The sequence below is a fragment of the Rhagoletis pomonella genome, unplaced genomic scaffold (genome assembly GCF_013731165.1).
Source record: "Rhagoletis pomonella isolate Grant_MI unplaced genomic scaffold, Rhpom_1.0 Rhpom_scaffold_00012, whole genome shotgun sequence".
Taxonomy (NCBI): Eukaryota; Metazoa; Arthropoda; class Insecta; order Diptera; family Tephritidae; genus Rhagoletis; species Rhagoletis pomonella.
The window spans coordinates 15,820,580-15,841,174 of NW_023458566.1; the positions used below are offsets into that span (position 1 = coordinate 15,820,580).

The window sequence follows — 20,595 nt, forward strand, 5'->3', positions numbered from 1 at the left end:
TATATACACTTATTATATTTCATTGGAGGCAATCGCAAAGAACACTGAATACGTATTTTGGTTACCTTAGCTCGGTGAGACTGAGCTATCCGTTAACCCAAACGAAACTAACACAAATCGGAGTTAGAAGCTCCGGTTAAATACGGCGACTGCTTTATCGATCACATGTTATATGCATGATGCCGAAAACGTCCATAACGGTGTTTAACTGGGAGATAGTGGTAACCAGACATTGAACAACCGGCTTTTATTTAACTTGCTCGGTATGTATGTATGTATGTACATAAGTATGTTTGCTTGGGGAAATTTTTCAATCAATTTACTTCCCGATGACCTAGAGACTTGAAACTTCACAGTTGGCTCCGAACCCGATGACAATGCAATACGAAAGATTAATCCGATAGGTGGCCCAGGAGTCGCGACATTTAAAGAACCCGTATTTATGAGCCGAACCTGGTGCATATTTAGAATGTGTATTGCATGAAAAGGAATAACTCTACAAAAAAAAATTGTCCGATAGGTGGCGCATGAGTCGAGATTATTTGGTGTAGCCGTATTTATGGTCCGAATTCGTTCATATTTAGAAAGCTTCTAAAAATAAATTTTATTTTTTGCTACTAACTTATTTCATTCAATAAATATTTATTTTTTGTATTTGATTGCGTATGCTTAGATCGCTAGCTTAGAGCGAACAGTTGCTAAGTCCAAATTTAAAAATTTTAAAGGAGAGGAAAAAAAAACTTTTAAAGAATAAAACAAAATTAACCCAGCAGCGCTTAGAATGAACGCTGTTCTCAATCCACTCAATTGAAATTCTGCTCACAAAGAAATTTGGCCTTATTAAAGAAAACAAAAAATTCTATTCAATTTGAATATTCATAATTGAAAAATGTAGGTACTTAATCCCGCGAGGAAACAACACACATTTCCATATGCACCCATATGCATGTATGTGTGTATGTACTTTTATACAAAATCCAAACTAATCCCCGATAAGGCAGGCAGCAAAATGCAACAACGTACCTAAGTAGATATTTAATGCGTAAAGTTGGCAAAAAGTGTTTGCAAAGTAATTGTGAAAATCTTTTAAACCCAGACCAAAAACAAAGCAAAAATATGTACATATGTCGCATAAATGTATGTATGTACTTAAGGATCACTACAGAGACCAAGGAACAGAACTGCCTATCACAGAATTGAAGCTGTAAATTTTGAGTTGCGCGGCGCCTTGGAAATAAAAAGAACCAAAAACGTATTGGCCACATAACGGCTCAGTGGAGAATATGTCAATCAAAAATGCAAATGTCAAACGGAAGTGACATAATCCCACTTGGGAGCTGACAAGTAGCACACAAACAAATTAACGCTTTCCAACGATGAGCAGCGGGCTGCTGTATGTATGTAAGTGTCTGGCTGTGTGTGTGTGTGTGTAATGGAAGCCAATGTGATTACCGGGCAGCTGTAAATCCCGCTGTGCATTAAAGTGCTCAAGTCAAAAGGGCGCACCGAAGCAGCTGATGCAGATTCGAAACCTTGAACTCGACTATTACACATATCTACACACAACAGCGCGCAGGACGCAAAGATGCTTGTTAGCGCAGAGCCTGGCATAGCATAAGGCGCGCGCACTTGTGTCGTTCGGTAACCCTCGTTGTAGATATTGGGCTTAGTTTATTTGCTTAGAGGAGAGGGTGAACGATGCGCTATTAGCTCGACGCGCAAGGGTCGCAAGAGGGTGCGGGTGTGCGTGCATACAAATTCATACATGGCGGTGGTGCGGCATTAAACAGCTTTGCTGTCCTCAACATTTATATCTTATTTACTCTTATCACAAACACTAACTACTACTCACATTCTTTGTGTGTGTTTGGTTGTTAGTGCGCGCTGCTCATTTCCGTAATGCGTTGTTAATGATGTTGTGTGGATTTATGTACATATTTATTTGTTGTTCTTGTTGTTGTAGTATTAGCGATAACAGCGATTCTTGGTAAACAAGCGCGAGCTCAATTCTACTTACATACTTAAATACTTATGAATGGCGGCTATGTGGGGGTGCATGTTTGTATTGCCGGTGTTAGGGATTAATGGTCAAGGCACAAATTGAGTGTGGAAAATGAAACACCTGATGTGCGACAACGACCCAGCCGCACGCAGATTTACTTGCGTACGAATTTATTCATGATGGTTCAAGGGGATTATAAATACATACATAATTTATTTGCATTGCAATTGTCGTATGTCTTCAAGTATTTAGCAGTACAAGTGCGCATTGTAGGTTTGCTAATACATATTTGATTCGCACTCAAGGTGGAGAATTAAATTTTTTATACATAGGTATTGAGTATGCAATAACTGTTAAATTGTACACGAATTTTAGATTTTAGGTTTGAGGAGAATGTTTGTTTAAATTGTGTTTTTTTTTTTGTTTTTGTACAAGAATGCATCACTATTGGTCACGCCTATCAAGCAAAAACCATCTGTAGTCCTACTAACGGCCAACTTCAATGCGATAGCCAATGCTTTCCGGTCTGAAAAAAAATTTTGAGAGAAAATTTGTTTGAAAGCTGGGTATTGTAAAATTTAACGACCTTTGTTGTAATTTTCGGCTAAAAAGTGGAGTGTAGGCCATTTTGAGAGCGAAAAAAAATCAAATTTCATAAAATTTAGGCGATAAATAAATGCGGCAATGCACATTCCATACAAACGATTTTGGCGCATGGTTACCTAACGCAGAAATCCGCAGGTGATCCCTGATTTCCGCTCATCCAAGGTCCTCCAAGTTGTCGAAGAATTGTCTACCCAGAGTGGAGGTTTTCGTCGGGATAGAGCACGGTCATGGCGCAACAGGTGCATCATCATTTCCTCCTCCACTTCATCTTGACAATTTCTACAGAAGTCATGTAATCTTACGTCTAGTCAATAGGCATGCTGGCCACTTAGGCAGTGTCCTGTTATAAACCGGCAGGTGGTTTCGTCATGCAATCTGTCGGTTGCTATTTCAGTAAGCCGCTCGGAAATAAGCAGCTTGACTCAGCCAAATCGTTAGAGATGTGAGGTATTTCATGGCTAAAATGGAGTTTGTCGACTGCTTCCTGAAGGCTTTTATTGCCCCTGGCTCTCAATGAAAATTTACCCTTCAGTTTGGAATATCCTTTCGAACCTAAACAATTTTGTGGCCCTGTTGATTGCTTTCAGTTCCCCCTGAAAAACGCTACAGTGGTCTAGAAGAGCGAGGCTAGCGAGATTCCCAGGTGTTCGTAGTAGAGACCTTAACCAACGCCACCCTCGTGCTTTGAGCCATCTGCGTATACATGGATGGAGTCGCCACTTCTTACAGCGTCTTGTTTCCACTCCTGCCTTGAGGGTAGGAGTGTCGTAAATGCTTTAGTTGATGCAGGATTCGGAAGTGCGTAGTCCAAAAATCGGGGAAGCCCCGAAAAATCCGTTAGTATCCTACCATGACCTTAACTGCTGTTTGACCATTTATTTAGACTGCTCATACGAATTGCCGCAACGTTTGCGACCTGTTTGGCCTGCAGCTCCACCGGAAGAAATACAGTAGGGCATACAAAGCCTTAGATGCTGTTGTTCTCATCGCACCAGTTATGAGAGTGAATGCAAGCCTTTGGACTTTATTCCTCTTTTTAGAGTTTATTTACTATACGGCGATAGAGAATTGGCTAAATTACCACTGTTTGGTATAGCCAGTGTATTATTTTGGGTTTCATCCCCCATATTTTTCCTATTGACCTGCTACAGTATTATAATGCTATTGTTGTTTTGTGCACTCTATCTGCAACGTTTGACCCCCAGTTTAGTTTCCTATCTAGTATAAGGCCTGGGTATTTGGCATCTTTCTTTATTACAAGGGTCCTCCCCTCTAGAGTTATATGATCGAGATCGAGTATCTTGTGCTTCCCAGTGAAGAGCACTAGGCTCGTCTCTTCAGGATTCACTCTTAGTCCTCGTCTCCAGTATATTCAAGTTCTTGACGGAGGCTGTCTACTGCGGTAGTCCACAGAAGCGGTGAAATTGCTCCCGCTGGGATGTACCCTTGACCTAGAAAATATCAACCGATTAAAACAAATTTTTTGGGATATTCTATTAACTTCCAAAGGCCCCCGCTAATGCCCTGCTATTCGAATTTCGGAATGGTTCATGGTCTAATTTTTTAAACTCATTCCAGGATTTGGGGTTTTTCTTCCAAGAATCTATCTAAATACATTTATTTTTTATAATTTCTTTCGTTTATCTCAAGCCTAGCACTTTTATTTTAAAGTATTGTTCATCAAGTTCACACTGCTAGAGCGTCCTTTCATACAAGATTGCCGTTAAACTTTTATTTCATAAAATAAATTTAAAGTTGTTTTTCGCTATTTTTGAAGAGACCTAAAATCCAAGCTACTAGATATGCTATAAAAGAAATATCCATGCGATGAGTGTCTGGCTGAATGTAAATTTTACGACTTCACTACTTTGGTGTTTGGTGGTGAATTTTTACGTGCACTTCAATGGAACTTTATATACTGCAACGCTTCATTTCTTTTTACTAAAGTATTTAAGCTACATACGTTCACATACCAAAAAGGTGAGCAATAAATTGCTTGATGTGCTGGGGCCACATGGGTTGTGACGGTAGTGTGATGTATGGCTTCTAACAAAATGGGGTGGCGCTCATGCGGCTACATTTATTTATGTACATTAGGGTGGTCAAAAAACCCCTATTTTTTATTTTGAAATCAAAAAATATTTAGAGAGTGCTCAAAGCGCTGAAAGTTTTCTATGTATTTTATATGGGAAAAAACAACTTTTCTTTGAAATGGTATAGAATTCTTGAAAATCGAAATTTTTCGATCGGAAAACTCTGGCCGTCTTTAAGAGACTTCCAATAATAAAATTTAATTGTTTATTTAATCATTTTTTAATACTAAAAATTGTTTATTGGCTCCCCCATTTCCAATCGGAAAATATTGATTTTCAAGAATTTTATACTATTTATACAAAAAGTTGTTTTTTCCCATATAAAATACATTTGAGCACTCTCTAAATATTTTTTGGTTTCAAAATAAAAAAAATTCGATTTTACTTTTTTTTTTTGAACCACCCTACTGCACATCTGTGATGACAATAGTTCCACTTTTTGCTTTGGTTTCTTAGCAGTGCCATTTGTAAAGTCATACATACATACATATGCACATAAATTTTACGGCTGCATAATAAAAACGAATTAACCTATAAAATTTTGTAAAAGTGTGACGCAAAAATGTGAATCCATATAAGCGACTAGTGGCAGGTACTAACTGCATACTTGCATACAAACATATAAATTGCTGAGTGAAAAACAAAATAAGCGAGGTAGTTTGGCGGCGCTAAAATACTCGCCTTAACGACATAAGTGCCGCCCTTTTCGCATTTACTCCAAATGAAACACAAAAAAAAAAATCTAAATGGGAATATGTTTTGGCGAGGTCAAATGGTATTTGCGAAAATCACAAAACAACAAAAAAAAACAGCTGAGTGTCTGAAGGAGTGTTGAGAGTTATGGTTGCCACATTTCCATCGCGCAGCGTTTGTCACTGTGACGGACGAAAAAAGAGGCGAGAAAAAGTAAACTCATTGCTTTTTGTACAAAAAAAAAAAAAAAAATAAGTTATTGCATCCTGCTGCGCGCCTAAGTGTTGACTTCGATTTGTTGCATTACTCAACACGTTTTTTAAGCGCTTCGCCTTGGCTGACCGACCGCTGCTGTGCTGCTGCCGTTCATACTTTCAGCGTTTAGTGGATTACTTGCGATTTTTTTGCTGCTGGATTTTTGCAAGAACTCGCAACTAAATTACAACACAGCAGCAGGACATTACAAGCCACACAAATGCAACACCGCTTGCCGGGCCAGTGTGGTGCCCGGTTCAACGCCCGCGCACAACAAACAATCAATCAACCGGCCAAAGAGGCTACTTGCTGGACTCATAGCTCACATCGAGCCATATGTGGTTGATTTGTGGCGTAAACATTTGTGGCACGACCGCCCACAGTGCGCTCTCCAGCAGTGGCGACTCCCATTTTGGGAAAACGAACGCACTTGTCATTGCGAAAAGTGGTCCGCATGCGTTCAACTAAACTAAAAGCTCTTTAAATGCCTTTAACCGTTGAACGCGATTTCCCTGCCCCAGCCGGTCGCTGTAGTCGTTGACACTCATTTTCATTTCGTTGCAATACGTTGAAAAGCTATTTTGACAATTGAACTGTCAACTGTCAGAAAAGTGACACTCTCACTGCGCCCATCCTTCACGCTGCCTGCCAACACACACACGCACACACGCACACGCAGTTATAGAATGTAATAAATATTTCTATTAGCACTCCCTGCTTGCTGTTACGTCCTACCCTCGATCTTCCTAATTCTCCCCTCCAGCACTTTCCATTTTGCTTAGCGTTTTTTTTTTGCCATTTGCCTAACTGTAAAATTGCGCAAAGGCTTTGAATGCATTTAATTCAATTTTTTTTTTGTTGTTGCTCTCTTTGCTTTGCCATTTTTTTTTTAATCCTCCGTTTGTCGCCTGTTAATGTGTCAGAGAATTGATTTCCACCCGTGCCCATGCGTCGTTCCTTTTGCGTGTCCCCTGGTCCTGCCTGCGGTTCGTCAGCCAAATGGTGCGCGGTCGTCTATGCATTTTATGCCATTTTAATTGCAACATCTGTCGCTGTGGTTATCGCACAATGCGTGCCACATATTTCATAGTGTTGGTTGTTGGTTTTCATATGCACTTCGAAATCGTTTCGAAACAGAAGGATAGTTATGTTTGTTGTTTTTTTTTGCAATGTGTAATAAATATTGCATGATTGCTCGTTTTATAAGTGGCTACAATGTCAAAATATTTTTTTTTCACTTTCCGCAGGGAAGTGAAGTGAGATAGGTAGTGATTTTGGGGTAATTAAAGTATCTATGGATTCATGAATAAATATTATTGTAATAGAAAAATCAGTTTCCCGAAGAGCGAATGCAATAATCCTGGGCCACAGTTTCAGGGTAATTTTCTGGGAGTGGAATGATTCCAACTCAGGATGAAAGGCCTATACTAAAACCTCCACATCTTTTTGCAATCTCAAGTCTAATTTTTTTATGGCCATTTAAATAAGTTCACAATTTTTTGCCTGAGTGTTTTTTGAATAACTGTAGAAAAGCTTAAAATTCATATCGGAGCGAAATATGTAGTTTGGATCAGGGACAGATCATAACAGTTATTGATGAAAACTGTCATGGAAAAATTGACTATGGAGGAAATGTTCTACAACTAAGTGATACATACGAATCGATATTTTTTCACCGATACTCAAATTTGAAAATAAATTTTTATTTGAAATTTTTATGCAAAACTAAAAAAATTTCAATTTTTTTGATTTTTATATTATATGTCTTAGACAACTTTTATTTATAAAAGTCATAAATAAAAATCAGTCATTGACTTTTACTTTTAAACGTCATCAATATAAATCAGTCACCGACTTTTATTTTTAAATCATTCGTATAAAAGACATTAAAATTTTTCGAAGTTAAGAAATTTACTATGACTTGCACAAATGACTTTTATAAGTATGATTTAAAAAATAAAGCTTAGTGACTGATTTTTATTTATGACTTTTATAAATAAAAGTCTTCGATAACTGTTATCTAAGATATATAATTTAAAAATCAAAAATTACTGTTGTTTGCAGATTATTCACATAAAAATTCAAAATTATTGCTATTTTGGATTAATAAAATAAAAGTCAGTAATAACGGTTATTTAAGGGGTAATTAAATAAAAGTCAAAAAATAATTCTTAAAGGGCAATTTTTTTAATAAAACTTGTAACTGTTGCGGTCGCTCCTGGTTTGGATACATACAGTAAAATTTCACGAGGATAAATTTTATATAATATTCTAAGGCTTTAGATCTCACACGAAGGGGTCAGTTTGACCTTTTTTCTTCAAAGTCTGAATTAAATGGTGTTTGGAAAGCTATTAAAGGGTTACAAGCATTAGCGCACACAAGGGGTGGGTTTTGGGGTTCAAACCCCCCCCTAAAGCTAATAACCTCAAATACAATCTGTATCTTAAAGCTAAGAATCCAGCTCTCAAGGAAATTATAAGAAATATTTATTGTAATTTCTGTTGCTTGAAAAAGCGCTTTGCTTTTGCTGTAAATTTTCATGAGGGAATAAATATACGAGCATTTTTTTCTTGAGAGCTGCAAACTGATTTAAGAAATTTTGGTAGAAGAAAATTTCTTTTCCATTTCTCGTCCGTCGTTTTATATGAATTTTTCGTTTTTCTTGAGAGTTCAGTTAATTTTTTCGGTATTTGAAATATTAAAAAAATTTAGCATTCGTGAAAAATCACCATCTCTATCGAAAACCAGAAACCGAAAAAATGAACATACAAGTGCAAAAATTCATGGAATCAATAAATTTATTTTTACTGACTCTTTTTAAAATTTTTTATTAGGTACTTTTGAAAGTTGAGCGCATCTTCAGTTTATAGAACTTTTTACTAAACAAGTAGTTTTTAAGGAAAGAACACAACCGACTTCAATTTTCATATACAAATTTAGGAGTACCGTTAATTTCTTCATGATCCAATCATCGGATCTCTAAAACAAATTACGGGACGAACCTTGAGGTACTATCTTTCTAATAAAAAAAAGGATTGTTGAAAACGGTTCACGTGGTCCAAAGTTATGTATTCCGGCGAGATGATAACCTCCCTTTTTTTTGAAGTCGGTTAAAAGCGTTTGAGTTCTGTTAATCTGTAAATAAAGTGCAGTTTATGAATTTTAAAACGTTTATTTATTTATTACATACTGTACATAAAACTTGTATAAATGTATATTAAAGAGGGTATTATCTGGAGCAAATTTTCAGTATTTTCCGGTGATATATCTTCAGAAATATAAAACCCCCCTAAAATATATTTCTGGGTGCGCCCCTGTCTGGACCCTACCCATTGTCTACAGTTCAAACGAAAAAAAGAGTCTGGAAAAATTTGGAATTGTCTTAAGTGCTCTTACAAAAGTGGGGGAAAAAATTGTCATCAATGTGAGTTCAAAATACGTCTACGTATTCCCTCAGCTTTATGAAAATCTTTCAACTCAGCATAAGGGGAACCAATTTTGTCAACCGGGATCTCTACGGTCTAACGTCGCTCCAGTTAAACACTGACGAGCTTCAGTGCTTTGGCGATAGTATTTTTAATGCAAGGATCACCGCTGACTTCGTGGCCCAACTTTTACCGGATTTTCTTCAGGAGGGTTAAATTATTTTGGGTTGGTCAAGTATATCGAACCAATAAAGCACTTCCGTACACTGTAATTTTAACGACACTTGCAATTCTGAATTATTTTGCTTCTTAAATCTGGTGGACAATATTATTCGCTTAAAAAATACTGTTGAAACCAGAAGCCAGCTTGAGACCCAAGTATCAATTAGTGTGATAGCTTTGAGAAGGCGGCTCCAAGATCAAATGATCCGGGAGTGTTTACCACATACGACGTCCATTGATCTGCCATGCTCAAAATTATGGTGAAATTGTAGCGGGTTCACTCGTGCCTGTTCGAAAAGACCGCCTCCGCCCCATGTCATCGCGCCCAATCTTATAATAAAGAACAGCATCGGATTATCTAAAATTTGTCAAGTTAATGAAATTTATCAAGTTATCGATATTTATTGAATTATCGTTATTTATAGAGTTAACGAAATTTATCTAGTTATCGTAATTCATCGTATACTTTCAACTAAACGAGATATCGATATTTATTGATTATACTGAAATTTGTCGATTTATCGAATCGAAGTTTTTGGAATTTTCCAAATATGTCGAGTTATCGAATTCTCAAAGTTATACATATAAGTTTATCGAGTTATCGCTGCTTATGGAATTTTCTCGTGTTTCCAGGGTGTTACGAGTTATAGAAATTTGTCGATAGATTTGAAAAGATATGGGGCTTTCAAAATTAACCGAGTTATCGAAATTTCTAGAGATATCCAATGCTTATCGAGTTATCGATTTATATCGACATATATACAATTTTAAGTTATCGTATTTTATGGAGCACCCAAAATGCTCAGTTATCGAAATGTATCGAAATTAGTCGAGTTATCGAATTTTCAAAGTTATGCATATAAGTTTATCGAGTTTTCACTGCTTATTGAATTTTCTCGTGTTTCCAGAGTGTAACAAGTTATCGAAATTTTGTCGATAGCTTTCGAATGACATGAGGCTATCAAACTTAACCGAGTTAACGAAATTTCTAGAGGTATCCAATGCTTATCGAGTTATCGATTTATATCGACATACATACATTATTAAGTTATCGTATTTTGTGGAGCACTCAAAATGCTCAGTTATCGAAATGTATCGAAAATTATCGAAATTAGTCGAGTTATCGAATTTGGTTGAGTTATCGGATTTCAGTATTGTTGAAATTCATTGAATTATCCATATGTATCACATTATCGATATTTATTGACAAACTGGAATGTAGCGGGTCAATTACAAGTCCTGCCAAAGTCCTCCAAGGACCTTCAAATATATAAAAAATTGTAGTCACGTTTTAGTTCCATAGTAATTTTGTACTTTATAAGTTAAACGACGTGCTAAGTTAGAAAACCTCTTCAAGGGTCTTAAAAAAGTAGAAATCGGTAAAGTTTCGACAGTAACTGGCGCTCCTAGTCTTTATTAAAGCGGCATCTCTGCTTGGTGCACAAAATAAAGTAGGAACAGTAAAAGCGTAAAGCCTTTGGCCACTGTTCACACACAGCCCTCACTGGTCAATGCTTTACCCCCAGTAAGTACTGAAAGGAACTAAATGACGATTCAGTGAAGCCACCATACCAATGAGCTCTAATCGTTTATGCCTCTGGTGGAAATAGGCTATTATACAGCTTATCCTTCTATCGCTTGCGTATTCGCCATAGCTAATCTGCAAAAGCCCATAATTCTTCTGCAGAACCTTTCCACTCGATGCTTTCTAGCAGTTTAAGTTGTCAAAAATAATTGCATATCTCTAATTTTTATTCCAAACAGATCGCCTGCAAAGTCCTGGATCCACGAAGCTCTCAATGTTTTTCATTTTCTGTGGTTCAAGTGAGCCGGCTTGTGCAATTCTCGTTTTGTTAAACTTGGAGATGTCTTTTTGATACTTCAAAAGTGCCTAAGCACAGGGATGCTTCCGGAATTAAGAGAAGAAAAAACTAAAATTTCAACTGTGAAGTTTGTTGCTTAAGTCTTTTGTTAGTTGCTCAAAATGTGATTTGCTGCTGCTAAGCGCCATTAAAAAACAAAAATTAACGCAGCTTGTTAAGGCGAAAAGCAGAAGTAGATAAACGTAAATTAAATGATCTCCTTAACCTTTTTTCAGAAGCGTAAGCTGTGGAATATGCATTTTTACGTGCCTATAATGTTTTGGCTTGCAAAAATGTCTACGACCAGAAAAGGAGTGAAAGGCCATTTTATTGCTTGGAAAAATGGTAAGCGAACTCCTCTTTTACCGGCACATACATAAACTAAAGCCACCAACAAAGCGAAGAACTCCATACCTTCAGCGGAGAAGAAAAAAGTGTGAACAATGCACTGGCGTCGCTTTGTTGCAACGTTGAATGGCAGCGCAGGAAATATTTGCGCTTCACGGTTGGTCGAAATGAATTTACAAAGCGTACAAAAAAAAGGAATCGCATCAAAAAGAAACTCAAAAAACAAAAAACAAAAAAAAAAAACGGCCAAAACAAGCCAACAACAACTGGAGCAGAAACGCCAGCAATGCAAGCAAGTAATAGACACAACAAACTGGTTCGCACAGCGCACAACAATACAAATCAAAAGGGGTGTGGCTTTGGCTTAGCAACACTGCGCTAGGTGAACAACAACAACAACAAAACACACGCAGTAAACTAGTCTAGCGACCGCTTTGTTGTTGCCTTAGTAAGAAATGGAAAAAATAATGGTTGTGTCACTGACGCCGCGGCTGTGTTTTCCCCCTTTTGTTTTATTTCTTTTTCCGCTTTGCTGCTGCTGCAACCCTATCTGCTCGTCGCGTCTCGCCAAGACAACTCGCACCTGAACAATGTGGCCGCAACAACAAATGCCAAGGCAAAGCTTTGTGATTGGCTGACTAGCTTTTGGTGCAATAAAAGCAACAAAAACAACCGTTTAGGTATGTTTGCTTTGCGATTATTTCCCCAGGAGAGTACCTATGTACAAGCAAACCAAAGTAGCAACAACAATGCAAAGCATTGTATGGAAACTTGTTGCCGTGGAGAAATAAGCCATTGCGCGCGAGCAAGATGCCGCTATTTGTGAGCTAACGAGAGAGAGCAGACATTTTGCTTTCAATAAAAACTTTTTCGGTTATTGGAAGGGGGCAACAGGGGCGGCAGCTGACACATTTCCAGTGCAAGGCGCGTTCGATACAACACCAAGGCAGTCAAGCCAGCGAATGCGTTGTTTGTGTAGGCCAACGAGTAGCAAGCAAATGCAGTTACTCGCTAGAGAGCTATGAAGAGTCTCAGTGCAGTGCTAAAAATGGGCGGTCGATGGCTGCTCAACCAGCTCGCTAGAAATTGAGCGCACACCTGAGTTGGTGGCGTATACAGAGAGCAGGCGAGAGTCTTATAAGAACACAAATGAAATAGTTATCTCTTTCGCACCAACGCGTTGGCGGCGCGCCACGAAATGGGGAGCACTTGATTGTATTTCAAGTGGCGCTCCTCAATGCGTGCTGCACGCCAAATATTTAGTCGTCGCAATGGCAACAACAACGACACCTCACTCAGCCAACAACTGTAGCCACCAGCAGTGGAGCAACAACGGCGGTTTCTTCTTGTTGGACTCATTTGCTTGATTGTGTGGCGTCGATAGCTTTGGCGCTCGACCAGAGCGGCATATCCAACCAGTTCGTGTTCGAGCGTGAGTGGCGTTGCACAGTGTAAACGGATATCGTCGGAGTGGTGTGCTCGCGTCAGCCCAAAACAAAGAATCGAGGAAGTTTTACCCTTTCGCATTGTTGCTTTTATTTTTTTTATTTTTGGTCTATTGTTACGTTTCGTGCGCGCTGTAGATTGTTGTTGCTACGTTGCGTTACGTATTCGATATTCGGTGTTTGGTGTTCTATCGACGGCTTTGACGTCGTACATGTCCGTTTGACGTTGGTTAGACGCATTGCTGCGTAGGAATTTGGGACTCATATGCGCGTGTTTGCATGCGCGCAGCAGAGTGTTTGTGGAGGCCACATTTTGGCAGTGGATATTGGCGACGGCAGCAGTGTGTTAGCCTGTATGCATGTGGCCGGAAGCAAGCGGGTTTTTAGCCAAGAAGATTCGTAAACGGAAATGTTTGAAAATTCAAAAAAAAAAGAACTGTTCGTTCTGAATGAAGCTGCGAGTGAAAAAATATTGAAAACTCAATAATGAAAAACTGTGAAACAAACTAAGAAAAAGTGGATAAAGAAGGCGAAAAACATTCATTAGAGGTGTATGATGAAAATATTTAAGAATTAAAAAAAAAAAAACATTTGCCTAAAAATATTTCATAGATGCGTATTGCTACCTCGATCGCAAAAGCCCATAACTGAGTTCATCATAAAAAAAAAACTGAACGCAAACATATCGTGCAATAGCAACATTGTGCAATCGACTTCACCATAATACCAAAATATTTTGAAGTGTAAGAAAATTAGAAACAAAAAAAAATGGCAGCTTATGCGCAATTTGGATACGGCGGCTACCCTTCAGCATCGCAGGTTAGTTAAATAACATTTTTGAAATATATTTTGTAAATTTCAGCTTAACCATGTTAAATAATTTAAATTTAAATTTTTTTTTTTGAAAACGTAACCGTCGGAAATTTGCACTGTTATGTAATTAGGGATAAAAACTAGTAGATAATATATGAAATCTTCAAAGCGTTTTTGGTTGTATGGCGAGGGTATATCGTCTTCGTATGTAAAATGTGTTTTGGTGGAAAATGGTATTGAGTCAGTTAAGTTGCCATAAATTGGCTAATCTACATTTTTTCTGCCTAAAAGACCGTGCAAACCCTCGTCCAGCATAATATTTATTCACATTTAAATTTGTGCCATTATATGGATAAATACCGTTGCATCAGCATTCTCCAAAAAAGACTTATATCGTAGCCTTGAATTGGTTTTGCTGATTGTTTTTTTAGGGCAGTGTTAAAATTTCCTATTGGGTCATTGGTATAGCTTTATTTTTCCCACGCGTTTCGGCGTACTTCACGCCTTCATCAGGGAGTCTGATTTATTGCAAAAAATAAAACATAATACACAAAACAATTAGACATAGTTGCATATGACTGAAAAATATACATACATATATGTAGATACATATTTTTTTTTATCTAAATAGCACTTACATATTAGCTTAGTATAACTATTTACATAACAATTAACACAAAACATTGCACTGAACCCTTTCATTTGACGTCCTCATTAGTTCATCGCGTCCCTTATCCTCTCCTGGAATTGATTTTGTTGTTTTGGGGATTCTTATACATAACTACATATCGACGGCTGTGTTTAATATCGACCTATCTCGGCAGCCAGTTTGAAAACGCCCTATCTCAGAAAACTTTTCAAAAACGTCCTACTTCAGAATTTGATTGAAAACCGCCCTATCTCAGAATTTGGTTCAAAAATGCCCTATCCCAACTGAATATATATTGAAAATAGGACGTTTTTGAATCGGCAGCTGAGATAGATCGATCTTCCTCTTAGCCGTCGATACACAATGTAAAAAATACCAGACTTTTTCCACCATCATTTACAACTGAAACTAATTCCAATGCGGCTATGAGTTTTTTAGGTCTCCAAATGCTGGGCATACTTATTTCGTATAGTAAAATCCACCCCGCATTAGGATTTATAATCTCGAATATTCTCTATTTTTAGTTTTCCCATATCTGCAAGAATATTTTTATTAAAAAAAGTTGCGTAATGGTATAAAAAAAAAAATACAAACCTTTTGTAGAAATTCTCGAATTTAACCACTTGATCTTCGAAAAGGAATTGTAGTGGAGCTTACATTTTTTTGTAAGCTGAATCTGTCTTATTAAATTTTCCACTGTCAAATGCGAAAACGGCGTAAAATCGCAGAAAAAACATTAAACAAGTTTTGTTGTTCATATTTAGCCTGTTTTTATATATGAGGGCTATTTACTCAGTATATTACCCGGTACAATCCCACCACTAGCCTGGAGCCTATTTTTATTACACAAAAATTAGACTGGTGCGCAAAATCTTGTGAAATAATTTGTTTGCTTCTTCAAGCCAGGTGGGCACACAAGGTGTTAAGGGACTTATCGCCAGCTCCCCAAAATTTTTGAAATGGATCATGTATGTAAAGTAGAGTAGTAAAAAAAAAATCTAAAATGTTAAGCTCTCAACCCCTAGGATTTTTCTAAAGTTAATAAAAAATACACGTATTTTTTTGTTAAACAAATTATATTAAAGCCCATGTGGTTTTCCATGTATTTTATATGGGGGAAAACATTTTATCATAGAAGTGGTATTTTCGTTCTTCAGAAGACTTCCAATAATAATTGTTTATTTTACCATTTTTTAATATTAAAGATTTTTATGGGGCTCCCGATTACATTTTTGGGATTTTTGGGTGACCTGTAAGAAACAATTTATATTAAAAAATTGTTAAATAAAGAATTATTACTGGAAGTCTCCTGAAGAGAAATCGAGTTTTCCGATCGAAAATATTGATTCTATATTAAAATTAGTAAAATTAGAAAATTAGTTTTTTCCCATTGTAGTTGATTTCAAAACAGGGATATATTTTTTTCGGTGTCAAACAATTCTAGAGGGTGAGAGCATTAAAATTCCGACTTTTTTTTCTACTACCCTAGTATATACAAGATTTGCTTATTGGAGAGCCTTTTTAAATCCATGCTTTATTTGACTAGACACACTGGTACCTTGAGCTTATTATAAAAACAAACCATACTTTACATTCTAACCCAAAGACAAAGCCGTCATTTATGACTAATTTTATAATTTTGAATAATAATGCAATGTGTAAAGTTTGTGGAATATTTGCTACCTGCAAAGCACAACATGTTGTTAAATTTTTTTAATGACCAACAAAACTACATTTGGGGCCAGTTCCTCAACACCAACTTAAGGTTAAAGAGGGTTATCGACGTTATCGACCCGGTGTTATATGTTATGGCGTTAATCACGTCGATAACGATGTTTAACCTACAGTTAGTGTTAACCAGACCCTGAGTAACTGGCCCCTAGCAGACTTATAGCCTCATTAAAAAAACTAAAATAGTTTTAAAATGCCTTATAAACTGATTTTTCATTTATTAGATTTAAAATAATTTTATACATTCATTGTGTTTTTATTAAAAGACAAAATTTCGAACCGCTGCTGGTCAGTGGGAGAAGGTGATCACAAAAGAAGAAGCTAAATGCTAATCACACAATAATAAGATTTGCGAACAGATGAAACAAATTTTCATGTCCTTCTTAATTTAAAACTTCATGGTAAATGCGAGTAATATGTTCATATGTGTTGTGTGTTCATGCTATAGTGGTTATCCAATCACAGTATTTTTGGGTACGCAAGGGGATTTGATTTAAGATAAGAAAAAGGTTATATCCCAAAATTCTGAGAATAGCGGGGTCGAAGATGATTTGATTGTAGGTAAATCTGTCGAAAGGCAAATAATCCTCGTACTTTATAAAAGATACAGTAACACAGCGATGATAAAGCCTTTTTTCTTTCAGAAAAACTGTTTCAAATTTTTTCGACACGCTTTCTATAAATCTCCTTTTCGCTCGGAAAGTAAAATTAAAATGTGATGCTTATTTATAGCAAAAAATGAGCATAAAAAGGATCAATGAGTCTTTTGAACCCCTTTCAAAAATTTTGACTGTGAAATATCTTCTTAGCAATGTTACGAACGTGTTTTCTAACCGCGGTCGCCCCTCGGCAGGCAATGGCAAAGCTCCGAGTGTATTTCTGCCATAAAAAGGCTTCTCATAAAATCCATTTGCCCCTCGGAGGCGGCGTAAGATGTAGATACCTCCATTTCGGCATCAACAATGAGGCGTACACCATATATTGAATTATTATTGATATTACAATCTGGATGATTCATTTTTCGAAAGAGTAATTTGGCGAAAGAAACCCTCTTTTTGGAGTTTAATATAAGAATGAAAATACATACATACCTTTTTTGGTCAATTTAAAGATGGAAATTTATTAAGGCTATATAAAATTTGAATGCCTAATAAGTTTGTTAAAACGTAAAATGGAACTGGCGGCTTCTTTAAGAAATTGTCTATGAGAAAAGCCTTTAGTCTCACAGATTACTGCAACGTATTCCAGGTTGAGATCTATGCAATTGGAATAGCGTTGAAGCTGGTAAACTTAACCGACCTAACTCAGTACTTTCGTAGTGGACGAGAGCTGAGAAGGGATATAGGAAAATTAACTAGCTTTGGCTCACTTTAAGATTTTCAAAAACGAACGTTGGGCCTTTAGACATATGACCGTGAGGCTCGAAGCCTAGCATAAAGATTTCTGTAGAAGCTGTAAAGGTGCGGAAGGGATACAATCCATCTGGCAATTCGTATGCAAGCTTCCTGAATTCCATTGACACCGATTCAAATTTCTTGGACACTACTTCTTCGAGAACTTGCTGGCTTACGGAAAACTCCATCAGAGGATCTTCTAGTATTCGCTAGAAAATGAGCATCGAGAAATGCAGTCCTCTTCTAGGCATCAAAATGAAACTGTGCGGCCAACGTGTGAACTCTTCAACTAGAGCTGGGAATATTCAAAGACAATCATTTCTTGAGACAACCAGATAGTAGGAGTACCTACGCTTGTTTGAGTTAAAAAAAAGCATAATAACCAATTAAGCAATACTTTAGCAAAAAAGTATTTCCTTGGCCCAAAATTGTTAAAATAATTTTGAATTAACAAAATCGTACAGATGCTAAACATAATTGGCACATTTGTAGACTAACCCATTTTCATTGTTCTGCATACTTTTATGACTCAAAGCTGAACAATTTTTCGCACAATCGAATTTCCCTTCATACTCATATGAGGTGGCCAGCTGATTCAATAACTAAACAAATTTCAAAGCATTCCTCGCGAACTCAAAGATCAAAAGAATATTTGCATCTAATTTTTAGTTGTAAACATAGTGAGTAGATTTGTTAAATGGCAGCGGATTTGTACGCTATGATTAGTGAAATGATGAAAGAAGAGATTTTTTGGTTGGGTTTTAATGAGAACACTAGCAAGTGGGTATGATGACTAAGTTGGGAGGACTGACGTTTATAACCAGAATGAAAAAACAAATAAGTGGTGATCAAGTCTGCTTAAAGATTTGCCTTAAGTGATACTAACTAATGCAATACATATTTATGAACATACATTTGTACTACGTTGGGGTGGTCCAATTTTTTTTCCTGCTATTCTCCAGAACTGAAGATTGTTGATATTATTTTATTGAAATTTACCATTTATTTTGCATGCCTGTTTTCATAGAATTGCTATACAATATTTAACACACAAATCTATTAATCGAATAAGTGCCATTTTTCAAGTGGCTTTAAAAATTTATCTGCCCTGCAAACACATTTTTTTGAGTGCGAATTAACGTTAACAAACAATTATATTCAACAATTTTTATTGAGCTTGAGGCCATTTTTAATGAAAAACTTTTTGTGGAAAAGCAACAATAATTTTGAAAAAATGGTAGAACGAAAATTGTTGAATATAATTGTTATAAGGCCATAAAATAATAAAAACAAATCAATTAAGGACGAGCACACCTAAAAGTTAAACATTTTAATAACATTTTTAACTATTTTATAGCAATTCTACTAAAAAATGTATTTTTCCATGTACATATGTATGTACATACATTAGACTGTACCACCTTACAAGCAAAAAAAGAGTTCGCCGAAAGTCTCTGAGTCTAAATTACGCTGTGCGGCAGCCGAAACCAGCCCAGACTTTGTTAACACTTTCTGAAAGTATACCTATACAGTATCTAGTAAAACACTCAATGCATTTGCAAAAGTTAGCTCGTGCTTTTATTTTATAGCCCACTAAATTTTCATGTCCCAGCCTAAGTAGTTTTCAAAAAGGGGGAAAAATGGTTAAAATTAATTTCTGAAGGAAATTAATGGTTAAGACAATAGCTCCCGACGGAAATGGTCGTTTTGACCCTTACTTCAAGAAACCCCGCAAAAAGCAAATTGGCAAGGTCGTTGGAGGATTGATATATTCTAGAAAATTATTCTTCGGAAAAATTTTACTAGGGGATCTTCTCAGGCAAACACTTCATGCCACAAACGTAAAAGTCTCTATAAAGTTAAAACAATTGTCATACAATTTTCGCTCTGTGGTATTGTTGTAAGGCAATTTCGGAATATTAACTTTTTTGGCCGATCCATTTTTCGATGACACCTACATTCGGCAATACTTTGTTTTATAAATATTTTATTAGTAGATATTATTTTTTTTCTACTGGAATAATCAAAATACATACTTCCTTAGCAAAAGTTTAATGTATGTTGGTGAGCTTTAATTTACTGACATTAGGATGGTACTTTAGGGTGCTCACATCTGGTGTGTAAGTACTAGAACGGGGTACTTATGGTCAATAAAAAATTTCTTCCTCGAGACAAGAACATCAATATATCACACTTTAAGATGCAACTGTAAATGTCGAAGATATAACGAGAAGTATATAAAATGTGACCCCTACGTTCGAACAAACAACATTTTTTTTTTTAAATTGCCTTGCAAAAATACTTACAACTCAGGGGTGTACGGCGAATTTTTTGTTTTCTCTGGTGCAGTCTAATATACATACAAGCATAGGTATTACAGCTGTGTGCAGATTATTAGAATCAATTTGTCCTTACAAGTTTTAATTTTTTATATTTACCCTAGCTTTAATTTATTACTTTATGAAAATATAGTTCATGCTACCACGAAAACCATATAACTCAAAGTTTCAAACCATGCCACAAAAAAATAAAATGAAACTAGTAAAGCAAAAATAATTCCCAAAACAAATTGTTTCTTAAAAGTCGATTTTCCGGTGCACTTATGGGCCATCCTTATGTACTTATGTATGTATATATAAATAGATATGTGCGGTTAAATTGGTACATATTCGCAAGTAAATTAATTCATTACATTAAATTTGTGTACTTTAAATCCGCTTATTAAAAAGTTAAAATTAATCATATTGATAGTTTTTAAAATATTTTTTATGTGTATTTCGTTAATGCAACCAGGTGTTAAGAATACAAAAAAAAAAGAAAAATAAACGAATTTCCAAATAAAAATTAATTTAAAAATACACATAACGCTACAGGTCAATAAAAATGTCAAAATTTAATTTTACCATACACGCCTCCTCTGCGCGCCACAAAAATGAAATCATAAAAAAATTAATCAAACACAAGGCTTGTCTGCCACGCTTAAAAATTATGCCAACTAACTAATTATAATGAAATACAAGAGAAAAGTAGCGCTTATTAAAAATTAAAACATTTTT

The 20,595-nt window shown here is 36.3% G+C and overlaps 1 protein-coding gene across 1 annotated transcript in view; it reads left to right on the top strand.

The window, feature by feature from the left end:
* The first annotated feature begins 12,908 nt into the window (after positions 1-12,908).
* The window catches only part of LOC118747946 (homeobox protein araucan-like), a 47,816-nt gene continuing 40,129 nt past the window's right edge, over positions 12,909-20,595 (top strand). Inside the window, exon 1 of the mRNA XM_036482182.1 lies at positions 12,909-13,771. Within this exon, the coding sequence (XP_036338075.1) occupies positions 13,721-13,771 (51 nt within the window). The 5' untranslated portion in view covers positions 12,909-13,720. The remainder of the gene's footprint in view (positions 13,772-20,595) is intronic.